The sequence below is a fragment of the Dysidea avara genome, chromosome 2 (assembly GCF_963678975.1).
Source record: "Dysidea avara chromosome 2, odDysAvar1.4, whole genome shotgun sequence".
Taxonomy (NCBI): Eukaryota; Metazoa; Porifera; class Demospongiae; order Dictyoceratida; family Dysideidae; genus Dysidea; species Dysidea avara.
This window is the reverse complement of record NC_089273.1, coordinates 31,016,570-31,041,679: the sequence shown is the minus strand read 5'-3', so window position 1 is coordinate 31,041,679 and position 25,110 is coordinate 31,016,570. Positions and strand designations below refer to the sequence as shown.

Genomic DNA, 25,110 nt, shown 5'->3' with positions numbered 1-25,110 from the left:
CTTTTGACATAGCTTGGGTGTATCAGGCATCACTTAGTATACAGGGAGGCAGACTCTATTAGAGTCCTCGCACTATCACATCCCGACTAGTCAGGATGGAGATGCTGAATCATGGGCAGGCGCACACTTGCCACCTTGTATTCAGCCGTGCCTATACATACTCACACTTAACTCTGACACAGGATACTGTTTAGGCATACAGGGAAAGTATTAGCACTGACAGGCTCCTGCCAGACTGCATTAAGACTGGTAAAATAATTTTTTTTGGTAGGGTATATGCTGACAGTGGATACTTTTGCTGGCACATACAGTAGAGGGTAGCATTAACACTGACAGGCTCCTGCCAGACTGTACATAACACTGGTAGCACTGCTTCTGTGACTTTGGATAGCATTAGCACTAACAAGCTATTGCCAAAATTCACATCACGCACTTATGTGAATATTTCAGACTCGCATGACACCTACAGTGAATAGAAACTTCACATGATGATAGGGTTAAAGTACACATTCCTAAGTAACCTACAGTGAATCAAAATAATGGATACACAAATTCTTATGGAGTTAATTTGCTAAAGGTATTATGTAGCGTTTTTTTTCAGTTTTCATGTGACCCCATTGCTGTTACAGCTGCATGCACATGTCTACAGTTACTCTTGCAAGAGCTGTGGTTATTGCTCGCTGAACACACTAGGTAATGCCAACCAGTCCTCCCATTTTTGTGCTCTTCTTATTACACACATTGGGTTACTCAAAGCCTTGACTGGGTGTCGATTCCTCAGGCATTGTAATTAACTTGCTTGTTTCCTGCAATAACAAACTATACATATAAATACACAACCACATGTATATATAAAGAACACATAAGATATAAGGTACGCTAGTATGCAATTGTGGTTTTGTAAACTGGGGGCCCTTTTAGTGACAGACAGAGTAACCATTGTACAAACCAATGGGATGGGAGGGAGGGATTCTTCCTTTTGTCCTCTGTCTGTTGCATGATGGCTCACCCTTAACAACTAACAAGTCACGCTGTTCACACTAGGAGGCACGTGTTGAACATTGCGCATGTGCAAATTCCAATTAATGCTCACTAACATTCCTAACCAATGCATGCATAATTAATAGCTCCTACATTAACTTGGTTTAAATGTGCATGTAAACCTCATAAAAAAAGTTCCGTAGTAACTTGTTGAAAGTGTTTTGGGTTAATCTGAAAGCTTAGTCATACCTCCTTAGAAAGCTACCCCAACCACAAAGAAGCCTTAAAAGTTAATGTTGAAAAGTGTATTGGAAAATATAGAACCAATAAAAGGAAGATTGAAATAAGCAATTAAATAGGAATTTTAACTAGAGTAGGAACAATGTATGCTGCAACCTACTTTAGTTTAAAATTTCTATTTTTCTTATACTTGTTTATGAACTTTTTTGGTCAATTGTTAACCACTGTTAAAAGCTAGCTACTGTCACATATGTAATACAATTCTAGTTTATATCATATTCATGAGTGAGATCATGATCTGTAGCAATCATGTATCTAATAATTACAGTATCGCTCACGAGCAACGTCACGAGCACGAGTACTTGCTTCACACGCAACACGCATGTTGCACACAAAATTATCCGTATGCGGGAGTCATACGGGAGAACATCAATGTATACTTTAAGACTTGAATCAAACCACACATTTCTCAAATTTGTGGACCTTCTAGATACAGGCAATTAACTATGATAACGCTGCTAATACGTATGCTTATAGCTAGCTAGCATTAAGATATTTATTTGCAGCTACGTAGCTAGCTATACGCACAACTCTTTTTATAATATTTTACGCAAAGCTATATGTACAGTATACCCAAAAATAGGCCGGCCTTGGGGCTTTTTTAACCTATCTTTTTTTCTTACCACAGGAAGAAGAAAAGGGTGAAGCAGATCAAAATACTTCAACTATTTCTGATTTTATCAGTAAATGTACATATCAAGACACACGGTAGTGTGTCATGCGGTCCAAGAAGCCAGCGGGCAACGCTCGTGAGTATATCAAGACACATGGTAGTGTATTGTGAAGTCCAAGAAGCCGGTGCGCCACACCGTGAGTATATTAACAGGAAGAAAGAAAATGCAATTTTCACACCTCTGTAGCTCTGTGATCCCTAATCCCATTGGAACCAAATTTGCTAGAGACGCGTCAACCAGTTAGGGGAGTCTACATACCAAATTTAAAGAACAGTGCTCCAGCCATTTCTGAGATACAAGTGAACAAAATTTAGTTTTAATTTCTTCGTTTTTTCTTCTTGATCTTCATTTTTGCACACTTCGCAAAATCTGCCATAAAACACGAATGCGTGCTCGGATCGGGCTGACATTTGGCACATGTAAAGGGTTCATTAAGGCGGATCTCATTACCAACTTTGGTAGGAATCTGATGAACATTCACGAAGTTATGATTATTTGAGTAAAAAAAGGTCGAAGGTCTGTCACGCCTACAGGGTAAACCCCTTGGAAGAATCAGTTGAAAATTGATAGGTAGATAGAGCAACCATCGTAGGAGTGCCTTTTTGTGGTTTGAAAGAAATCAGGATAAAGACCATGGAGATATGATACAAAACCCAACATGCGTCAACATTACGCGATCAATTTTTATGAATAAAAAAAACTATTAATTTTCAGTCTACTAGGCAAACCGCTTAAAGCAACGAACTGAAAATCAGTATGTAGCTGGAATAATCATCATAGAAAGTCCTTGCAGTACTACAGAAGAATTGGATTACAAACCATTGAGTTATGATTTGAAAGGCAATTACGTGTAGCAAATGTGATATCAAGATACTCTAATAGAACAGTCACGCTAACAGAGCATTCAACTGCATTTATAATTCACTCTATTATAATAATTATTACATTGTAAATTATTCTGCAGGGAATTCAGCTACAAACAAGTCACCCTGTAGTCAGTTCAGTTAGAAGAAGGTACCTAACTGAGAGGTCAGTTATAAAGAAACTATCATGTAGATAGTTCAGCTGCAAACAAATCACCCTGTAGAGAATTCAGCTACAAACAAATTGCCCTGTAGAGAGATCAGATAGAAGGAGTTACCTTGTAGAGAGTTAAGTTACAAAGAAACCATCATGTAGAGAGTTCAGCTGCAAACAAATCACCCAGCAGAAATTTACACTATGAACAGATCACCATGTAGAGAGTTCAGTTAGAAACAAGTCATCCTGTACAGAGATCAGCTAAAAGAAGTCACTTTGTAGAGAGTTCAGCTACACAGAAACCACCATGTAAGAGAGTTCAACTGCAAACAAATCATCTGTAGAGAGTTCAGCTAGAAACAAGTCACCCTCTAGAGAGATAAGCTAGAAACAAGTCACCCTGTAGAGAGTTCAGCTAGAAGAAGTTACATTGTAGACAGTTCAGCTACAAAGAAACTACCATGTAGAGAGTTCAGCTGCAAATAAATCGCCTGTAGAGAATTCAGCTACATACAAATTGCTCTGTAGAAAGATCAGTTAGAAGAAGTTACCTTATAGAGAGTTCAGCTACAAACAAATCATCCTGCAGATAGTTCAGCTATAGACAAGTCATCCTGCAAAGAGATCAGCTAGAAGGATCACCCTGTAGAGAGTTCAGCTACAAAAACAAATCACCCTTTAGAGAGATAAGCCAGACAAAGTAACCCTGCACAGATACTGTATCAGTATGAAACAAATTACCTTGTAGAGAGTTCAGCTACAAACAAAATCACCCTGTAGAGAATTCAGCTACATTTCAAGTCACCCAGTAGAGAGATCAGCTGCAAAAAAGTTATCTATAGGAAATAATTGACATGTAATAAATGTGTGTACTTGCATTATATAATTTGTACATTTACTGATGAAATCTGAAATAGTTAAAGTATTTAAAATGTGCTTCATCTTGTTCTTATTCCTGTGGTAAAAAAAAAATGATAGGTTAAAAAGCTCATGCAAATGCAAAAAGAAGTGAAATCTGATCCAAAACAGCCAAGCTGTAAAAAAAAAAAAAAAAAAAAAACCCTCAAAAAGGCTATGGTGAAAAAAAGATGTGAAATCCAAGGTGGCGGACAAGAAATGGCTGTGATGGTAGGCTAATGGTAAAAATTTTAACAACAACAATTCAGGTGAATTTTGTGCCAAGACCAAGCAGCACTAAATTCACCTGAAACGTTGTTATTAAAATTTTTACTATTAACCTACCATCACAGCCATTTCTTGGCCGCTACCTTGGATTTCACATCTTTTTTCACCATAGCCTTTTTGAGGGCTGCACTCTTTTTACAGCTTGGCTGTTTTGGATTAGATCAAGACACACGGTAGTGTGTCGTGCGGCCCAAGAAGCCGGCGCGCCACACCGTGAGTATATTGACAGGAAGAACGAAAACGTCATTTTCACACCTTTGTATCTCGGTGATCATTTATCTGATTGGAACCAAATTTGCTACACAGTTGCCCGCCAGCCAAGGGAGTCTACATTCCAAATTTGAAGGAAATCGCTCAAGCCATTTCCGAGATACGAGCTGCCAAATATTCGTTTTTTTTTTTTCTTCTTCGTCTTTTCGCACACTTGCAAAAATTGCTATAACAAGCAAATGCGTACTCCGATCGCCTTGAAATTTGGCACACAGAAAGGGAGTCCAAAGGCGAATCCTAGCATCAACTTTGGTACAAATCCGATGAATGATTCAGGAGTTATGACCGATTATTCGCGTAAAACAAGATCGATTTGTTGTCACGCCTACAGGGTAAACCGCTTCATGGAATGAGTTGAAAATTGCTATGTAGATGGAGTAACCATCGTAGGAGTGCCTTTTGGTGGTTTGAAAGGAATCGAGATAAAGACCACGGAGATATGACACAAAACCCAACCTGTGTCACAATTATGCGATCGATTTTTATGAATAAAAAAGTATTAGTTTTCACGCCTACTAGGCAAACCGCTTAGAGCAATGAGCTGAAAATCGGTGTATAGCTGGAATAATCTTCATAGAAAGTCCTTGCAGTAGTACAGAAGAATCGGATTACAAACCATTGAGTTATGATTCGAAAGCCAACTCCGTGTAGCAAATGCGAGATCGAGATACTCTAATAGAACAATCACCCTAATAGAGCATTCGGCTAATTTATTTACTCCATTATAGAATTTTATTACATCACAAGTTATTCTGTAGGGAGTTCAGCTGCAAACAGTTAATCTTATAGACAGTTCAGCAAGAAGACAGTCACCATGTGGAGAGTTAAGCAAATATACCACTATAGAGATTCAGAACATTACAAGTCACACTGAAGAAAGTTCAGCTATAAACAAGTCATGCACTGTGTAGAGAATTCAGCTACAATTAAGTCACTCTCTAGAGAATTCAGTTACACAGAATTCTGCTACACACAAGTCACTGTGGAGAGAGTTCAGCCACAAACAAATTACCCTTTAGAGTGATCAGCTACAAACAAAACACTTTGCAAGGTGTTCAACTGCAACAAATCAATTACCTTTAGAGCGATCAGCAATGAACAAATCAACACAAATCTACCTGTAGAGAGATCAGCTAGAAACAAATCACCCTGAAGAGAGTTCAGCTACAAAAAGTCACCCTGTAGAAAGATCAGCTAGAAGAGGTCACCTTGTAGAGAGTTCAGTTACAAAAAAACCACCATGTAGAGAGCTCAGCTACAAACTAGTGACATTGTAGAGACATCAGCTAGAAGAAGTTACCTTGTAGAGAGTTCAGCTACAAAGAAACCATTCTTTAAAGAGCTCAGCTGCAAACAAACCACCTGTACAGAATTCAACTACAAATAAATCACCCTGTAGAAAGATGAGCTAGAAAAAGTTACTTTGTAGAGAGTTCAGTTACAAAGAAACCACCATGTAGAGAATTCAGCTACAAACTAGTGACCCTGTAAAGACATCAGCAAGAAGAAGTTACCTTGAGAGAGTTCAACTACAAAGAAACCATCATGTAGAGATTTCAGCTACAAACAAATCTACCTGTAGAGAGATCAGCTAGAAGAAGTTACCTTGTAGAGAGTTCAGCTTCAAACAAATCACCCTGTAGAAAGATCAGCTAGAAGAGGTCACCTTGTAGAGAGTTCAGTTACAAAAAAACCACCATGTAGAGAGCTCAGCTACAAACTAGTGACATTGTAGAGACATCAGCTAGAAGAAGTTACCTTGTAGAGAGTTCAGCTACAAAGAAACCATTCTTTAAAGAGCTCAGCTGCAAACAAACCACCTGTACAGAATTCAGCTACAAATAAATCACCCTGTAGAAAGATGAGCTAGAAAAAGTTACCTTGTAGAGAGTTCAGTTACAAAGAAACCACCATGTAGAGAATTCAGCTACAAACTAGTGACCCTGTAAAGACATCAGCTAGAAGAAGTTAACTTGTAGAGAGTTCAGCTACAAAGAAACCATCATTTAGAGAGTTCAGCTTCAAACAAATCACCTGTAGAGAGTTCAGCTACAAAAAAATCTCCCTGTAGAGAGATCAGCTAGAAGAAGTTACCTTGTAGATCGTTCAGCTACAAACAAATCACCCTGTAGAGAGATCAGCTAGAAGAGTTACCTTGTAGAGAGTTCAGCAACAAAGAAACCACCATGTAGAGAGTTCAGCTGCAAAGAAATAACCCTGTATAAAATTCTGCCACGAACAAATTGCCCTGTAGAAAGATCAGTTAGAAGAAGTTACCTTGTAGATAGTTCAGCTACAAACAAATCACCATGTAGAGAGATCAGCTAGAAGAAGTTAACTTGTAGAGAGTTCAGCTACAAAGAAACCATCATTTGTGACTGGGCCTGCGATAATAGGGCATGTGGGCACATGATTTTTGCTTAGTTTTTTTCACTTTCATCACTCATCACTTTTTCTACCATTGTGCTATAGCATTGCAATTTTCCGCTCTTAGTAAGCATTTAATTGGCATCATGCTGGAAGTTACAGAATGGAAATATACTTTTCCAATACTGAGATATGATCTGTAGAGTGATGGGATGTAGTTTGTGCCCACATGCCCTATTTTCGCAGGCCCAGTCACATTTAGAGAGTTCAGCTTCAAACAAATCACCTGTAGAGAGTTCAGCTACAAACAAATCTCCCTGTAGAGAGATCAGCTAGAAGAAGTTACCTTGTAGATCGTTCAGCTATGAACAAGTCACCCTGTAGAGAGATCAGCTAGAAGAAGTTACCTTGTAGAGAGTTCAGCTACAAAGAAAACACCATGTAGAGAGTTCAGCTGCAAAGAAATCACCCTGTAGAAAATTCTGCCAGAAACAAATTGCCCCGTAGAAAGATCAGTTAGAAGAAGTTACCTTGTAGAGAGTTCAGCTACAAAGAAACCATTCTGTAAAGAGCTCAGCTGCAAACAAATCACCTGTACAGAATTCAGCTACAAACAAATCACCCTGCAGAGAGATCAGCTAGAAGAAGTTAACTTGTAGAGAGTTCAGCTACAAAGAAACCATCATTTAGAAAGTTCAGTTACAAACAAATCTCCCTGTAGAGAGATCAGCTAGAAGAAGTTACCTTGTAGAGAGTGAAGCTACAAACAAATCACCCTATTGAAAGATCAGCTAGAAGAAGTCACCTTGTAGAAAGTTCTGTTACAAAGAAACCACCATGTAGAGAGTTCAGCTACAAACTAGCTACTTTGTAGAGACATCAGCTAGAAAAGTTACCTTGTAGAGAGTTCAACTACAAAGAAACCATTCTGTAAAGAGCTCAGCTGCAAACAAATCACCTGTACAGAATTCAGCTACGAACAAATCATCCTGTAGAGAGATCAGCTAGAAGAAGTTACCTTGTAGATAGTTCAGCTACAAACAAATCACCCTGTAGAGAGATCAGTTAGAAGAAATTACCTTGTAGAGTGTTCAGCTACAAAGAAACCATCATGTAGAGAGTTCAGCTGCAAAGAAATCACCCTGTAGAAAATTCTGCCAGAAACAAATTGCCCTGTAGAAATATCAGTTAGAAGAAGTTACCTTTTAGAGAGTTCAGCTACAAAGAAACCACCTGTACAGAATTCAGCTACAAACAAATCACCTGTACAGAATTCAGCTACATACAAATCACCTGTAGAGAGTTCAGCTACAAACAAATCTCCCTGTAGAGAGATCAGCTAGAAGAAGTTACTTTGTAGATAGTTCAGCTACAAACAAATCACCCTGTAGAAAGATCAGTTAGAAGAAGTTACTTTGTAGAGAGTTCAGCTACAAAGAAACCATTCTGTAAAGAGCTCAGCTGCAAACAAATCACCTGTAAAGAATTCAGCTACAAACAAATCACCCTGTAGAGAGATCAGCTAGAAGAAGTTACCTTGTAGATAGTTCAGCTACAAAAAATCTCCCTGTAGAGAGATCAGCTAGAAGAAATTACCTTGTAGAGAGTTCAGCTACAAAGAAACTATCATGTAGAGAGTTCAGCTGCAAAGAAATCACCACTGTCCAAATTTCAAGGCAATAGGTCTTTCCAATCTGAAGTTATCAATTGTCAAAGTTGGCAAATTGGATGTGTGTGGAAGACCCCCTTTCGCAAATCCGATCACATATGTATTATATATATAATTTGTACATTTACTGATAAAATATTTAAAGTACATCTACTTCATCTTTTCGTCTTCCTGTAGTAAAGAAAAAAAACATAGGTTAAAAAAGTCCCAAAGCTGGCCATAGGCCGGCTTTGGCGTATACAAATACAAAAAGAAATGAAATCTAATCCAAAACAGCCAAGCTGTAGAAAAAGTGTGCGGCCCTCAGAAAGGCTATGGTGAAAAAAGATGTGAAATCCAAGGTGGCGGCCAAGAAATGGCTGTGATGGTAGGTTAATGGTAAAAATTTTAATAACGACAATTCAGGTGAATTTTTGTGCCGCTTCACAAAATTTACCTGAATTGTCATTATTAAAATTTTTACCATTAACCTACCATCACAGCCATTTCTTGGCCGCCACCTTAGATTTCACATCTTTTTTCACCATAGCCTTTCTGAGGGCCGCACACTTTTTTTTACAGCTTGGCTGTTTTGGATTAGATAGTATATTGACAGGAAGAACAAAACTGAAATTTTCACACCTCTGTAGTTCCGCGCTGCCTTGATGAAACAAAACGAGTTTTGCTGTGGACACGCACTCCAACTCCAGTACTTCACATACCAAATTTGAGCAAAATCGCTTTAAGCATTCCCGAGATATGCAACTTCAAAAATTAGCTTAGTTTGTTTTTTTTCCTTCTTATTTTTCTTCCTCTTTTCGCACTCTTGCAAAAGCTGCTATACAATGCGAACGCCATATTCAATTGCCTTGAAATTTGGCACACAGAAGGGGGTATAAAGGTGCATCTCAGTACCAACTTTGGCTGGAATACGATAAACAGGCAAAGAGTTATTAGCAATTATTCACGAAAAATAACACCAATATATTGTCACGCCTACAGGGTAAACCGCTTATGGGAAGAGCTGAAAATTGGTGGGTGAATAGGGTAACTATTGAACCTCAAACCTTGCGTGGTTTGAAAGAAATCGAGCTAAAAACCAGGAAGATACGACGAAAAAACCAACAGTGTGTAACAATTATGCAATCGAGATTAGCTAATAAAAACGACTACTTGCCATGCCTACCAGAAAAACTGTTTGGGGTAATGCTTAGAAAATTGCTGTACAGATGGAGTAATCAACTTAGAAAGGCTCTTCAATGGTGTAGAAGAACGAGACTTAAAGCCACAGAGTTACAACACGAAATCCAACTTGGTGTAGCAGGTGCGATATCGAGATACTCTAATAGAGCAGTCACCCTAAAGAGAATTCAAGAGATCAGCTAGAAAAAAGTAACCTGTATAGAGATCAGCTACAAACAAATCACCATGTAGAGAGTTCAGCTACAAAGAAACCACCATGTAGAGAGTTCAGCTACAAACAAATCACCCTGTAGAGAGAGATCAGCTAGAAGAAGAGAGTTCAGCTACAAACAATTCACCCTGTACAGAGGTCAGCTAGAAGAAATTACCTTGTGGAGAGTTCAGCTACAAGCAAATCACCCTGTAGAGGGATCAGCTAGAAGAAGTCACCTTGTAGAAAGTTCAGTTACAAAGAAACCACCATGTAGAGAGCTCAGCTGCAAACAAATCACCTGTAGAGAGTTCAGCTAGAAGAAATCACCTTGTAGAGAGTTCAGCTACAAAGAAACCACCATGTAGAGAGTTCAGCTACAAAGAAACCACCATGTAGAGAGTTCAGCTGTAAACAAATCACCCTGTAGAGAGTTCAGCTAGAAACAATTCACCCTGTAGAGAGATCAGCTAGAAACAAGTGATCCTGTAGAGAGATCAGCTAGAAGAAGTTACCTTGTAGATAGTTCAGCTACAAACAAATCATCCTATAGAGAGATCAGCTAGAAGTTACCTTGCATGTAGATAGTTCAGCTACAAACAGTTCACCCTGTACAGAGACCAGCTAGAAGAAGTCACCTTGTAGAGTGTTCAGTTACGGAGAAACCACCATGTAGAGTTCTGTAATAAATATATGTATTATATATATATATATATATATATAATTTGTACAATTTTAGTGATACAGAAATATTTCAAGTATTTAACTTCTGCTTCATCTTTTCTTCTTCCTGTGGTAAAGAAAAAAAAAAGATAGGTAAAAAAAAGCCCCAAAGCCAGCCTACTTTGGGGGTATACAAATACAAAAAGAAGTGAGATCTAATCCAAAACAGCCAAGCTGTGAAAAAAAGAGTGCGACCTTCAAAAAGGCTATGGTGAAAAAAGATATGAAATCCAAGGTGGCGGCCAAGAAATGGCTGTGATGGTTGGTTAATGGTAAAAAAAAATTAATAACAACAATTTAGGTGAATTTTGTCCCAAGACCATATGGCACCAAAATTCATGTGAATTGTTATTAAAATTTTTACCATTAACTTACCATCACAGCCATTTCTTGGCCGCCACCTTGGATTTCACATCTTTTTTCACCATAGCTTTTTTGAGGGCTGCCCTCTTTTTTACAGCTTGGCTGTTTAGATTATATCTAAATCAAAACAGCCAAGCTGTAAAAAAGAGTGCGGCCCCCAAGGTGAAAAAAGATGTGAAATCCAAGGTGGCGGCCAAGAAATGGCTGTGATGGTAGGTTAATGGCAAAAAATTTTATTACGACAATTCAGGTGAATTTGGTGCCAAATCGCACTCTTTTTTTACAGCTTGGCTGTTTTGGTTTAGATATCACTTCTTTTTGCATTGCAAGCCACAAAACTGGCCATATGGCTTTGATAATTCTTTTTAACTTGTAAGGAATCGTGGAAGAAAGGAAGTAATTGTGTGTATAGCTTTTGTCTGATGAAATATTTGTATATTTAACATTGAATGATGATTATCACATACTGCAGTTAATAAGGTGACTTCTTACATAACTGAACTGTAGCTGAAACTCTCATTGTTTGTAGCTGAAACTCTCATTGTTTGTAGCTGAAACTCTCATTGTTTGTAGCTGAACTCTCTACAGGATGATTTGTTTCTAGCTGAACTTTCTACAGGGTAATTTGTTTGCAGCTGAACTCTCTACATTGTGATTTCTTTGTAGAAGAACTCTCTACAAGGTGACCACCTTGTTCAAGCTGAACTCTCTACAGGGTGGCTGAATTCTCTACAAGGTGATTTGTTTGCAACTGAATTCTCTACAAGATGATTTGTTTCTAGCTGATCTCTCTATAGTGTACCTTAATTGTAGCTGAACTCTCTACAGGATGGTTTCTTTGTAGCTGATCTCTCTACAGGGTGACTTGTTCCTAGCTGATCACTGGATGACCTGATCTCTCTACACGGTGACTTGTTTCTAGCTGAACACTCTATAGGGATTTCTGTTTGCGATTGAACTCTCTACAGGATGGTTTCTTTGTAGCTGATCTCTCTACAGGGTGACTTGTTCCTAGCTGATCACTGGATGACCTGATCTCTCTACACGATGACTTGTTTCTAGCTGAACACTCTATAGGGATTTCTGTTTGCGATTGAACTCTCTACAGGATGGTTTCTTTGTAGCTGATCTCTCTACAGGGTGACTTGTTCCTAGCTGATCACTGGATGACCTGATCTCTCTACACGGTGACTTGTTTCTAGCTGAACTCTCTATAGGGATAATACATACATTTATTACATGTCAATTATTCCCTACGGATAACTTGTTTGCAGCTGATCTCTCTACTGGGTGACTTGAAATGTAATTGAAGTTTCTACAGGGTTGCTTGTAGATTAACTGTCTACAGGATTCTCTCTACAGGGTGACTTGTTTCTAGCTGAACTCTTTGCAGGGTTATCTGTTTGTAGTTGAACTCTCTACAGGATGATTTGTTTGAAACAGAACTCTCTACAAGGTGATTTTGTTTGTAGCTGAACTCTCTTCAAGGTGATTTTGATCTCTCTCCAGGGTGATTTGTTTCTAGCTGATCTCTCTACAGGGTGACTTGTTTCTAGCTTAAATATCTGCATGGTAATCTGTTTGTAGCTGAACTCTCTACAGGGTGATCATTGTAGCTGAACTATCTGCAGGGTGATTTATTTGTCGCTGAACTCTCTACATGGTGATCCTTCTAGCTGATCTCTCTACAGGATCACTTGTTTCTAGCTGAACTCTCTACAGGGTGATTTGTTTGTAGGTGAACTTTCTACAAAGTGATTTGTTTCTAGCTGATCTCTCTACAGGGTAACTTGTTTACACAGTAGCTGAACTCTTTACAGGGTGGTTTCTTTGTAGCTGAACTCTCCACAGGGTGATTTTTTTCTATCTGATCTCTGTACAGGGTTACTTTGTCTGGCTTATCTCTCTAAAGGGTGATTTGTTTTTGTAGTTGAACTCTCTGCAGCTCACTGGTTTCTAGCTGATCTATCTACAGAGTGACTTGTTTGTAGCTGAACTATCTGCAGGGTGATTTCTTCATAGTTGAACTCTCTACAGGGTGATCCTTCTAGCTGATCTCTCTATATTGTAGCTGAACTATCTGCAGGGTGATTTGTTTGTAAATGAACTCTCTACAGGGTGATCCTTCTAGCTGATCTCTCTATATTGTAGCTGAACTATCTGCAGGGTGATTTGTTTGTAAATGAACTCTCTACAGGGTGATCCTTCTACCTGATCTCTCTACAGGATTACTTGTTTCTAGCTGAACTATCTGCAGGGTAATTTGGTTGTAGTTGAACTCTCTGCAATGTGATCTTTCTAGCTGATCTCTATCATCTGACTTGTTTCTGGCTGAACTCTCTACAGGGTGATTTGTTTGTAGTTGAACTGTCTACAGGATGATTTGTTTGTAGCTAAATTCTCTACAGGGTGATTTGTTTGCAGCTGAACTCTCTACATGGTGGTTTCTTTGTAGCTGAACTCTCTATTAGGTGACGTCTTCTAGCTGAACTCACAAATGATCTTTTCGTAGTTGAACTCTCTACAAGGTAACTTCTTCTAGCTTATCTCTCTACAGGGTGAATTGTTTGTAGCTGAACTCTCTACAGTTGATTTGTTTGTAGCTGACCTCTTGAATTCTCTTCAGGGTGACTGTTCTATTAGGATGACTGCTCTATTAGAGTATCTTGATCTCGTACTTGCTACAGCAAGTTGGATTTTGTGTTATAACTCCGTGGTTTTAAGTCTGATTCTTCTACACTATTGAAGAGCAGTTCTAAGATGATTACTCCATCTGTACAGCGATTCTCAAAGCATTACTTTAAGAAGTTTTTCTGATAGGCGTGGAAAGTTATTTAACACAATGTCTTCCCAACAGTTGGATGATTGATGGAAGCATCAAAATTTGCTTGGGATTCCGGTACTGTAACCAGAATACATCAGGAAGCGCCACATATGTCATCACAGCTAACAGTTTCCACTCTTTCAGTCAATTTTTCTTCATTGCTCGTTTCCTGGAATCTTTTCTCTCCCATTTATATGGTACAACAGACTGCGAACCAAGCACTAATGTTTACAAACATTACAGCAGATTGGCTGTATGTAGTAATAATACTGTATACTTAATCACAACTTTTCATCAAACATTTCATAGTAATACTACCTACCTACACCAACATGCACCACATTTTGCAAGTAACAAATTCAAAACAACATAACCTATACTCAACCATCTGTAGCCTCAGTAACCCTTCAAACCAGTTATAAGGTCTTCTTTTTCAACTGCCACATCTAGTTTAACTTGTCCAGTTCAATGGTGACTCATATTGTCACATAATATGTTGAGGCCCTAAATGCCTAAATAAAATCCATAAATGCCTTTTCTAACTAAAGGCCAGGGGCGTTAGTGTACTTTACAAGGTCTATGGTGTGAGATAACAATTGTGAATGACCTCCTACAGCAACTAAAACTATGATAAACAATGTCAACAGCAGCTGTTACAAGGAGAAACATGGGCAAGTTGCTTCAGTGATGATTGGAAACAGGAATCAGACTAATTAAACTAGATTACTCGGTAAAATATTTAGGCAGGGATTATTGGGTGGACCATGGCCCACTTCCATGATGAAATCTCGTATTAAGATGTCACATGCAAAGTTGATATCTATGGCTTTCCAGGCTAGTTGGCTGTGTCTTTCTCTTTGTACTAAGTTCCTCATAACATTGTGCCATACTTTTCTTGAGTACGCTGTTCTTTCACTCTGTAACTTCAGTCTCTCAACATGTATGCGCGAGCACCTACAGTACTTATAATTAGTCACCAATCAACACAAATCACCGAGTCATTTAAATGATGTCATAGGACTTTACGGGCTCATTTTCACAAGGTATAGCATAGTTCGACACTCACCCTACACCATTATAAACTCTTGGTGATAATTAATCAAAAAACAGCCAAGTTGTAGGTGTAGCCTCCAAAAAAGCCAGAGTGAAAAAAAGATGAGAAATCAAAGGTGACTGCCAGTTGTGATGGTAGGTTAATGACAAAAACATTTAATACCAACAGTTCAAGTGAATTTGGTGCTGACTCCTAGTGAAACTTGGAGGAGGCAACACAAACTCACCTGAATTATTGTTACAAGTTTATTTTTGCCATTAACCTACCATTTCTTGGCAGCCACATTTGATTTTACATCCTTTTTCACCCTAGCACTTTTGGAGGCCTCACACTATTTTATAACTTGGCTGTTTTTGACTAGATAAAACTTTCCCGACACACATGTGAGTATATATTGTGACACACTCATACAGTAAGAGAACTACTTTGCTGCTTACATTGCAACCATTTAAAGGAGTACAACATCAAAGTACATAATAAATTACTAACCATTTATATTAAATGTAGGGCTCACTCCAGCAGTAAAAGAAGGAATGCTATCATCACGTTTGACTAATGTTGCCCCTACAACTTCAATCAAAACTAATTATACAAAGCATCAACGCTATTACATACCTAGTTTAGAAGTATTAGATGTAACACAATCTCCATACTCATTCTTAACCATATACTCATAGGTTCCACCATCATCCTTTGTCACACTATCAATAGTGAGAGTATTACTAGTCTCTCCATTAATATCTTCTCCATTGTGTCTCCACTGGTAACTGAAATTCTCCTTCCCTACACCACTCTCTGTGGTAGTGAACTTGGCAGGTTGTGTAACCTCTACGCTTCGACTGGGTGGATCCACAGTCACCTCTGGTAGACCTGTATACCAAAGTGTTTATCATCACATAGTTAACATGTAACACTTAATAGTCATACCAGTAACTGTTAGTTTAGCTGTATTTGATGTGACACTACCTCCATCATTACTAATAGTACAAGTGTAGGTGTTATCATCAGATGACCTCACATCTGGGATCACCAGGGTATTGGTGTTTATACCAGTAACTTTACTAGGAAATGATCCTGATCCAATTGTCCATTGGTAATTCACATTATAACCAGTAGCAGAACATGTCAATTTGACATGTTGTGCGAGATCGATAGTTTGTGATGATGGTTGAGCTGTAAATTTTGGTGCATTCACTGAAAAATATAGAGCACATAATCATAACTGAAAATTTTGTCTAATAGCCTAGTGTTGCAATACATGAAGATTATAATTTTTCACATCACTAGTGAAAAGTGATAAATATATTTAGGAGATCAGAATACTGACAAAAATGGGTTAAATTGTGCAGTTTTAAAAGCATGAAATTTTCATTGTACATACGTAGTATGTACAATGAAAAATAAATGCATTATAGTTGAAACATTAAAAATCATTACCTCATGACAAACTTTGATTTTTTGTCCAAAATTAATCCTTTATCTATATATATATCATGCAATACAATAGTATATACTAGGGATCATTTTCTCACAGAACATTTGACCTGAAACCAGTGTAACACTAACTGCATGGCACCTTGGCAGCATTGGTTAGGAATAACCAATCCTGAAGTACCTTCAGTATGCAGTATGACCTGAAATCCTTCCAGTAAGTTACTACAAAATTTTACAAGAAAATTATTTGGTAGAATTTTCGACTGACTGACTATTTGACTGACTGTCCGATGCATTCAATCAAGTGTAACTCAATAATGGCTAAAGCTAAAGGCTTGATTATTTTATTGTTCGATCAGAGGTGCCTTTAGGTACGTACGTACATTGTATGTGTGATATACTTAGCTTTGTGCCTTACCCTCATTTTTTGCTAACAAATCAAGGTGTCAATTTATGGTAACACATCATGATTTTCTTACCTTTGTAATGAGAATTGTCCAAGCTTTCCGTAGTGACTGGATTGATTATAGAGGTGATTCTTATAGTGATTCTTATTTGTCACACTATGTAACAGGCTGTGTGGTAGCTGAAAACAAATTTGTCAGTAACTGAGATTTGGGGCATGTGTATAATAAGTCTGGTCCCATCCTTTGTTTTGATGCAGTGTGCTCAGGCTCACCAGGTATAAAAATGTTAAACAAACAAGTACAAGGAAAACTTATCATAAAAATAAAATGAAGGAAGTCATGCAACTACGTATATACCTACCCCTAATTCCATAACAGGATACAGGAAATTGATATGTCTAGACTAAACATGGAAAAGGAAGGAAATGTTCCAGAAATAAGGACTAAACATCTTGACATTGAAATATGCAAATAATATGCTCATGCTCCATGTTCCCAAAAGCAGGCACATACTTACAGTAAGCACATAGTTTATTAAAGTGAATAAAAAAGGTAGATCTATAATTTCAAACACTTGTATAATATTATGATTATTATGATAAACTTTTTCTTGCACATATAAAAATTATTACAAGGTAGTTTCTTAAACGAAAACTATGATTATATTAAAATACTATAAGAACTAACCCTTGACAGTAATTGTTGCCCATTTAGAGAAGGTAAGATCACTGTCATTACTCACTATACATCGGTAGTTACCAGCATCTTCTAGTGAAAGGTTAAAAATAGTGAGAGTGTTGGTATTAACTCCAGCAGCCTTATGTGGAATAACAGCATTCTCCTTCTCCCAATAATATGATATAGCTTCTGTTGCTGTACAAGTTAGTGACAAATAATCCAAATTACTGTTTAGGTTAACAACTTGATGGCTTAGAGGATTCGTGATAATGACAGGCTTCACTCCTAGAATATGAAAACCTAAATACATAAATACTTCTACTGTTATACTTGCCTAGTTTAGCAACATTAGATGTACAATAATCTCCATACTCATTCTTAACCATACACTCATAGGTTCCACCATCATCCTTTGTCACACTATCAATAGTGAGAGTATTACTAGTCTCTCCATTAATATCTTCTCCATTGTGTCTCCACTGGTAACTGAAGTTCTCCTTCCCTACACCACTCTCTGTGGTAGTGAACTTGACAGGTTGTGTAACCTCTACGCTTCGACTGGGTGGATCCACAGTCACCTCTGGTAGACCTGTATACCAAAGTGTTTATCATCACATAGTTAACATGTAACACTTAATAGTCATACCAGTAACTGTTAGTTTAGCTGTATTTGATGTGACACTACCTCCATCATTACTAATAGTACAAGTGTAGGTGTTATCATCAGATGATCTCACATCTGGGATCACCAGGGTATTGGTGTTTATACCAGTAACTTTACTAGGAAATGATCCTGATCCAATTGTCCACTGGTAATTCACATTATACCCAGTAGCTGAACATGTGAGTTGGACTTGTTGTTGGAGATCAGCACTTTGTGAGAATGGTTGGGTTGCAAACTTTGGGGATTTCACTAAACAGATATATTACATCAGCATCAGCAGTCGACGAGTTAATAGCATTATAACAACACTTATAAAAATCAGCTTTGTTTACACATATACTTATTAACCCATTCACAGTGGAAACTGCCATATGGTGGATTGCTCAAATAAAACACAATTACGACATGCTTACACTGGTATTGTACATTTGTTAACATGATGCACCTATACTGAAATGCACAGGTCCCGTTTCTGGGATAACCAGATCCTTCCTGCAGCAATGCAGGTTTGTTACATAACTTGGTAAAACAATTCTTGAGAGCAGAGTCAAGTTAAGTACTTCTTTGAGTTGATACTAATACTTTCGAATACTTTGAATTGTTTCTGATAATAGCTGAAGATGACAGTCGAGTGATTTCAAGAATGTGGCATGATGTGCTTGTGTGTGTATATGCTTGCACAATTTAATAGATTGCTATAGTTTTTGTTGTACATGTTTTATTGCACCTGACTGTTTGTATATGCTGTTTATATCATTTTTTTCGTGTTTGTTGTGTTGTAATTACTTTGCGGTTTGTGTTGTGCAAACATAAACAATATAACCAAGTTCAAGATACGTTAGAGTTTACCTCTTGTTACTTAATTTTTATACTTTTCATGTATCTCCCTCAGCCCAAAATACAGTACACCAACAAAAATATTGTTATTATCATCTAATAAAAACAGCAAAGCTGTAAAAAAGGGTGAGGCATCTAAAAAACCTAGAGATGTGAAATCCAAGGTGGCGGCCAAGAAATGGCTGTGATGGTAGGTTAATGGTTACATTTTAATAACAACAATTCAGGTGAATTTGGTGCCAAGACCAAGCGGCACAAAATTCACATGAATTGCCGTTATTAAAATGTAACCATTAACCTACCATCACAGCCATTTCTTGGCCGCCACCTTGGATTTCACATCTTTTTTCACCATGGCCTTTATGGGGGCTGCACCTTTTTTTACAGCTTGGCTGTTTTTGATTAGATATCACTTCTTTTTGTATTTGTATACTGCAAAGCCGGCCTATGGCTGGCTTTGGGGCTATTTTAACCCATGTGTTTTTTTCTTTACCACAGGAAGAAGAAAAGAACTTAAAGAAGAATTTTAGTACTTCAATTATTTTTGATTTTATTAGTAATTATACAAATTATATACATATATTTATTACATGCTCATTATTCCCCACAGGATTTTTTTTGCAGCTGATCTCTCTACTGGGTGACTTGAAATGTAGCTGAACTATATACAGGATGGTTTCTTTGTAGCTGAACTCTCTGTAACAGGTGATTTGTTTGCAGCTAAACTCTCTACATGGTGGTGTCTTTATAGCTGAACTCTCTACATGATGGTTTCTTTGTAGCTGAACTCTCTATAAGGTGACTTCGTCTAGCTGAACTCTCTACAGGGTGATTTTTTTGTAGCTGAACTCTCTGCAGGGTGATTTGTTTGCAGCTGAATTCTCTACATGATGGTTTCTTTGTAGCTGAACTCTCTACAAGGTGACTTCGTCCAGTTGATCTCTCTACGGGGTGATTTGTTTCTAGCTGAACTCTCTACAGGTGAATTGTTTGCAGCTAAACTCTCTACATGGTGGTTTCTTTGTAGCTGAACTCTCTACAAGGTAACTTCTTCTCTACAGGGTGATTTGTTGTATTTGAATTCTCTACTAGGTGGTTTGTATGAGGCTGAACTCTCTACATGGCGGTTTCTTTGTAGCTGAACTCTCTACAGAGTGATTTGTTTGCAGCTGAACTCTCTACATGATGGTTTCTTTGTAACTGAACACTCTACAAGGTGACTTCTTCTAGCATGATCTTTCTACAGGGTGAATTGTTGTAGCTGAACTATCTACAAGGTAACTTCTTCTATCTGATCTCTATACAGGGTGATTTGTTTGTAGTTGAATTCTGTACAGGTGGTTTCTTTGTAGCTGAACTCTGTACATGATGGTTTCTTTGTAGCTAAACTCTTTACAAGGTGACTTCTTCTAGCTGAACTCTCTACGGGGTAATTTCTTTGTAGCTGAACTCTCTATATGATGGTTTCTTTGTAAATGAACTCTCTACAAGGTGAATTCTTCTACCTGATCTCTCTACAGGGTGATTTGTTTGTAACTGAACTCTGTACAAGTGCGTTTTTGTGGGTGATCTCACTGCAGGTTGATTTGTTTGTAGCTGAACTCACTAAAAGGTGATTTTGCTTGTAGCTGAACTCCTTGCATTGTATCTAGTTTCTAGCTGATCTCTCTACAGGGTGATTTGTTTGTAGCTGATCTCTCTACAAGTTGATTTGTGTGTAGCTGATCTCTCTGCAGGTTGATTAATTTGCAGCCGATCTCTATACAGGGTAATTTGTTTGTAGCTGAACTCTGTACAAGGTGCTTTTTTGTAGGTGATCTCACTGCAGGTTGATTTGTTTGTAGCTGAACTCACTAAAGGGTGATTTGCTTGTTACTGAACTCCTTACATTGTGTCCAGTTTCTAGCTGATCTCTCTACAGAGTGATTTGTTTGTAGCTGAACTCTCTATAAGGTGATTTATTTGTAGCTGAACTCCTTACATCGTGTGTAGTTTCTAGCTGATCTCTCTACAGGGTGATTTGTTTGTAATTGATCGCTCTACAAGTTGATTTGTGTGTAGCTGATCTCTCTGCAGGTTGATTTGTTTGTAGCCGATCTCTCTATAGGGTAATTTGTTTGTAGCTGAACTCTCTATAAGGTGATTTGTTTGTAATTGATCTCTCTGCAGGCTGATTTGTTTGTAGCCGATCTCTCTACAGGGTGATTTGTTTGTAGCTGAACTCTCTACAAGTTGATTTGTGTGTAGCTAATCTCTCTGCAGGTTGATTTGTTTGTAGCCGATCTCTCTACAGGGCAATTTGTTTGTAGCTGATCTCTCTACTGGGTGATTTTTTTTGTAGCTGACCTCTCTTCAGGGTGATTTGTTTCTAGCTGATCTCTCTACAGGGTGATTTTTTGTAGCTGACCTCTCTTCAGGGTGATTTGTTTCTAGCTGATTGCTCTACAGGTTGATTTGTTTGTAGATGAACTCTCTACAGGGTAATTTGCTTGTAGCTGAACTCCTTACTTTGTGTCTAGTTTGTAGCTGATCTCTCTACAGGGTGATTTGTTTGTAGCTGAACTCCTTACATTGTGTGTAGTTTCTAGCTGATCTCTCTACAGGGTGATTTGTTTGTAGCTGATCTCTCTACAAGTTGATTTGTGTGTATATAGCTGATCTCTCTGCAGGTTGATTTGTTTGTAGCCGATCTCTCTACAGGTAATCTGTTTGTAGCTGAACTCTCTATAAGGTGATTTGTTTGTAGCTGATCTCTCTGCAGGCTGATTTGTTTTAGCTGAACTCTCTACAGGGTGATTGCTTGTAGCTGAACTCCTTACATTGTGTCTAGTTTCTAGCTGATGTCTCTACAGGGTGATTTTTTGTAGCTGAACTCTCTTCAGGGTGATTTGTTTCTAGCTGATCTCTCTACAGGTAGATTTGTGTTGATTTGTTCATTGCTGATCGCACTAAAGGTAATTGATTTGTTGCAGTTGAACACCTTGCAAAGTGTTTTGTTTGTAGCTGATCACTCTAAAGGGTAATTTGTTTGTAGCTGAACTCTCTCCACAGTGACTTGTGTGTAGTAGAATTCTGTGTAACTGAATTCTCTAGAGAGTGACTTAATTGTAGCTGAATTCTCTACACAGTGCATGACTTGTTTATAGCTGAACTTTCTTCAGTGTGACTTGTAATGTTCTGAATCTCTATAGTGGTATATTTGCTTAACTCTCCACATGGTGACTGTCTTCTTGCTGAACTGTCTATAAGATTAACTGTTTGCAGCTGAACTCCCTACAGAATAACTTGTGATGTAATAGAATTCTATAATGGAGTAAATAAATTAGCCGAATGCTCTATTAGGGTGACTGTTCTATTAGAGTATCTCGATCTCGCATTTGCTACACGGAGTTGGCTTTCGAATCATAACTCAGTGGTTTGTAATCCGATTCTTCTGTACTACTGCAAGGACTTTCTATGAAGATTATTCCAGCTATACACCGATTTTCAGCTCATTGCTCTAAGCGGTTTGCCTAGTAGGCGTGAAAACTAATACTTTTTTATTCATAAAAATCGATCGCGTAATTGTGACACAGGTTGGGTTTTGTGTCATATCTCCGTGGTCTTTATCTCGATTCCTTTCAAACCACCAAAAGGCACTCCTACGATGGTTACTCCATCTACATAGCAATTTTCAACTCATTCCATGAAGCGGTTTACCCTGTAGGCGTGACAACAAATCGATCTTGTTTTACGCGAATAATCGGTCATAACTCCTGAACCATTCATCGGATTTGTACCAAATTTGATGCTAGGATTCGCCTTTGGACTCCCTTTCTGTGTGCCAAATTTCAAGGCGATCGGAGTACGCGTTTGCTTGTTATAGCAATTTTTGCAAGTGTGCGAAAAGACGAAGAAGAAGAAAAAAAAACGAAGAAAAAAAATCGAAACTTTGGCAGCTCGTATCTCGGAAATGGCTGGAGCGATTTCCTTCAAATTTGGAATGTAGACTCCCTTGGCTGGCGGGCAACTGTGTAGCAAATTTGGTTCCAATCAGATAAGTGATCACCGAGATACAAAGGTGTGAAAATGACGTTTTCGTTCTTTCTGTCAATATACTCACGGTGTGGCGCGCCGGCTTCTTGGGCCGCACGACACACTACCGTGTGTCTTGATTAAGGACAGATTGATTTTAACTGTCCAGCTATAAATGCACATTTAACAATATTACAATTGTGCTGATTAATTAACTCAATGCAAATACTGTACACGGAAATGTGTATACAGCTGAATTTTTTACATGGAGGATCATAATGTAGCTGTACTTTTAGACTACATGGTGAATAGTTTGTAAGTAGTTCAACTCGCCACAGAGTGGCTTGTAACTTAACTAAACTCTACAGAAAGAATTGCAAGATACGTAGCTGAACTTTATACAGGGTAGTTTACTAGTAGGTGAACCCTCTATAAGGTGCCATGTTTCTAGCTGAACTCTCTATAGCGAACTTGGTTCTATTTGATCCTTCTATGGGGCAATATGTTTCAAGCTGACCTTTCTACTAGGTGATTAGACATGTGGCTGATTTTTCTACTAGTCACTTGTATTTAGCTGAGCTCTCTACAGGGTGACTTTGTTCTATCTGATATAGTTTAGGTAGCCCACACAAATATACCATCCTAAATAATGAAGGGTATTTCTTTCTCTGCCTTATGCATATGGGTGCACAAAAAACAATTCTGCTATGCTTTATGTGCCCATATAACATAGAGAAAGGAACTCCCTACCACATAACATCTCATATATCAGTACTGAGATAGAATATTTTCACTATGTAACTTGTAGTGGAAAGCCAACTAAATGTTTAAAAGTGGTGAAAATTTTATAACAAAGGAAGAATCGAACACAAAATTATGATGCATCAAAGTTTGAAAAAAGGCAAATTTTATGTGCTCACATGCCCTATATTTGCAGTACTAGTCACATAGGGATGGTCAGGGTGTTGCTTCTTATTATTTCATTTTTCACTTTAATCCATGCATATCCTTCTTGTAGGAGCTACAATACAATGTGTCTTGAAATACAAAAAAAAACTGTATACATGCAAGGTATTTGCTTACACGTTTCTATACTTTAGCACTGGTGTATTTCTTGTAAAAGCATAAAATCTACTAGTGGGCATGAAAAGATGAAGAAATAGAATATGCCCACTGTCCAATAATGCCACAAAATGTTGTAAAGTATATATGTGACCTAATTTTAGAAAACCGTCAATATCCGCACAATTTTCAAAATGCATTTTATTTGTTCTTTGTTTTCTACAGGGACAGAAGAATGGATTAGCCAAGTTTCAGCTTCCTAAGTTAAGCAGTGTTGGAAATACAACACTAGACAGCCGGACGAGCAAATAATTTGATATGTACAGAAGCTATCGAGAAAAGAATCTACAGGCGCTTACATAAACCATCATAACTTACTGATACAACGACATACAGAATTGAATCTTGGCGCATTGCATTCGCCATGAATTTATGCATCCACCAAGGTATAGTTTATTCCCCAGGCATACTTCTTTGTTCGAGAAGGAAGGCAAATTCACTGAAAAACGATCGTCAATAAATTCTTTTGTCACCGCAACATAAACAAATGTCTGTAACTTTGGAATCTTTTCGTGTATGGAGATGAAACAAACATTTTTGTATCCCTATGGACAGGCGAACACTATGATGCCCAGGATTTATCCATTGGCGGCTCAAGTCGCCCACCAACGAGGCGATAAAAACTTGCATAATTTTTTTTTCTGGAGCTTGCATTTTTTACCCATAGTTTTTAAATGCGTTTTATTACATAAGTACTGTTGTGCGTATATCGACGGTTTTCCAAACTTCGGTCACATATACCCTCTATAGAAATTGAAACCATTTTTCGGTCACTGATAGCAAAATATTTTACATATATCTGCACAAAAACAGCTAAGCTGTGAAAAATGATGCGGCCGTATAATTCCTGGGTTAAAAAAGTGTGAAATCTCAAAACTGGTAGCCAAGAAATGGCTGCAATGATGTAAATGCTAATAAATTTTAACAATGCACAGCCAATATCATTTATTAGCATTTACATCATTGCAGGCCACCACTTTTGACTTCACAACCTTTTTAACTCAGCATTAATTTAAGGATGCACCATTTTTCACAGCTAGGCTGTTTTTGTGTGGATATCACTTCTTTTTAATATCTGTTAGCTACGAATACACGAGCTACGAATACATGAAAACGGCATTTTCTTGGTTCCATAAATGAGTATGTCGCCCA

At 37.9% G+C, this 25,110-nt stretch overlaps 1 protein-coding gene across 4 annotated transcripts in view; it reads right to left on the bottom strand.

Annotated features, from left to right (window-relative positions):
- LOC136247059 (uncharacterized) overlaps positions 1–25,110 on the bottom strand; it is a 214,554-nt gene that overhangs the window by 23,920 nt on the left and 165,524 nt on the right. For 3 of the 4 annotated variants that reach the window (XM_066038662.1, XM_066038664.1, XM_066038665.1), the window contains 6 exons: positions 17,968–18,234; positions 17,656–17,910; positions 17,331–17,606; positions 15,730–15,996; positions 15,418–15,672; positions 15,292–15,372 (listed from right to left, as the gene is read on the bottom strand). In XM_066038662.1, the coding sequence (XP_065894734.1) occupies positions 15,292–15,372; positions 15,418–15,672; positions 15,730–15,996; positions 17,331–17,606; positions 17,656–17,910; positions 17,968–18,234 (1,401 nt within the window). The remainder of the gene's footprint in view (positions 1–15,291; positions 15,373–15,417; positions 15,673–15,729; positions 15,997–17,330; positions 17,607–17,655; positions 17,911–17,967; positions 18,235–25,110) is intronic. The other variant, XM_066038663.1, reaches the window with a different exon arrangement.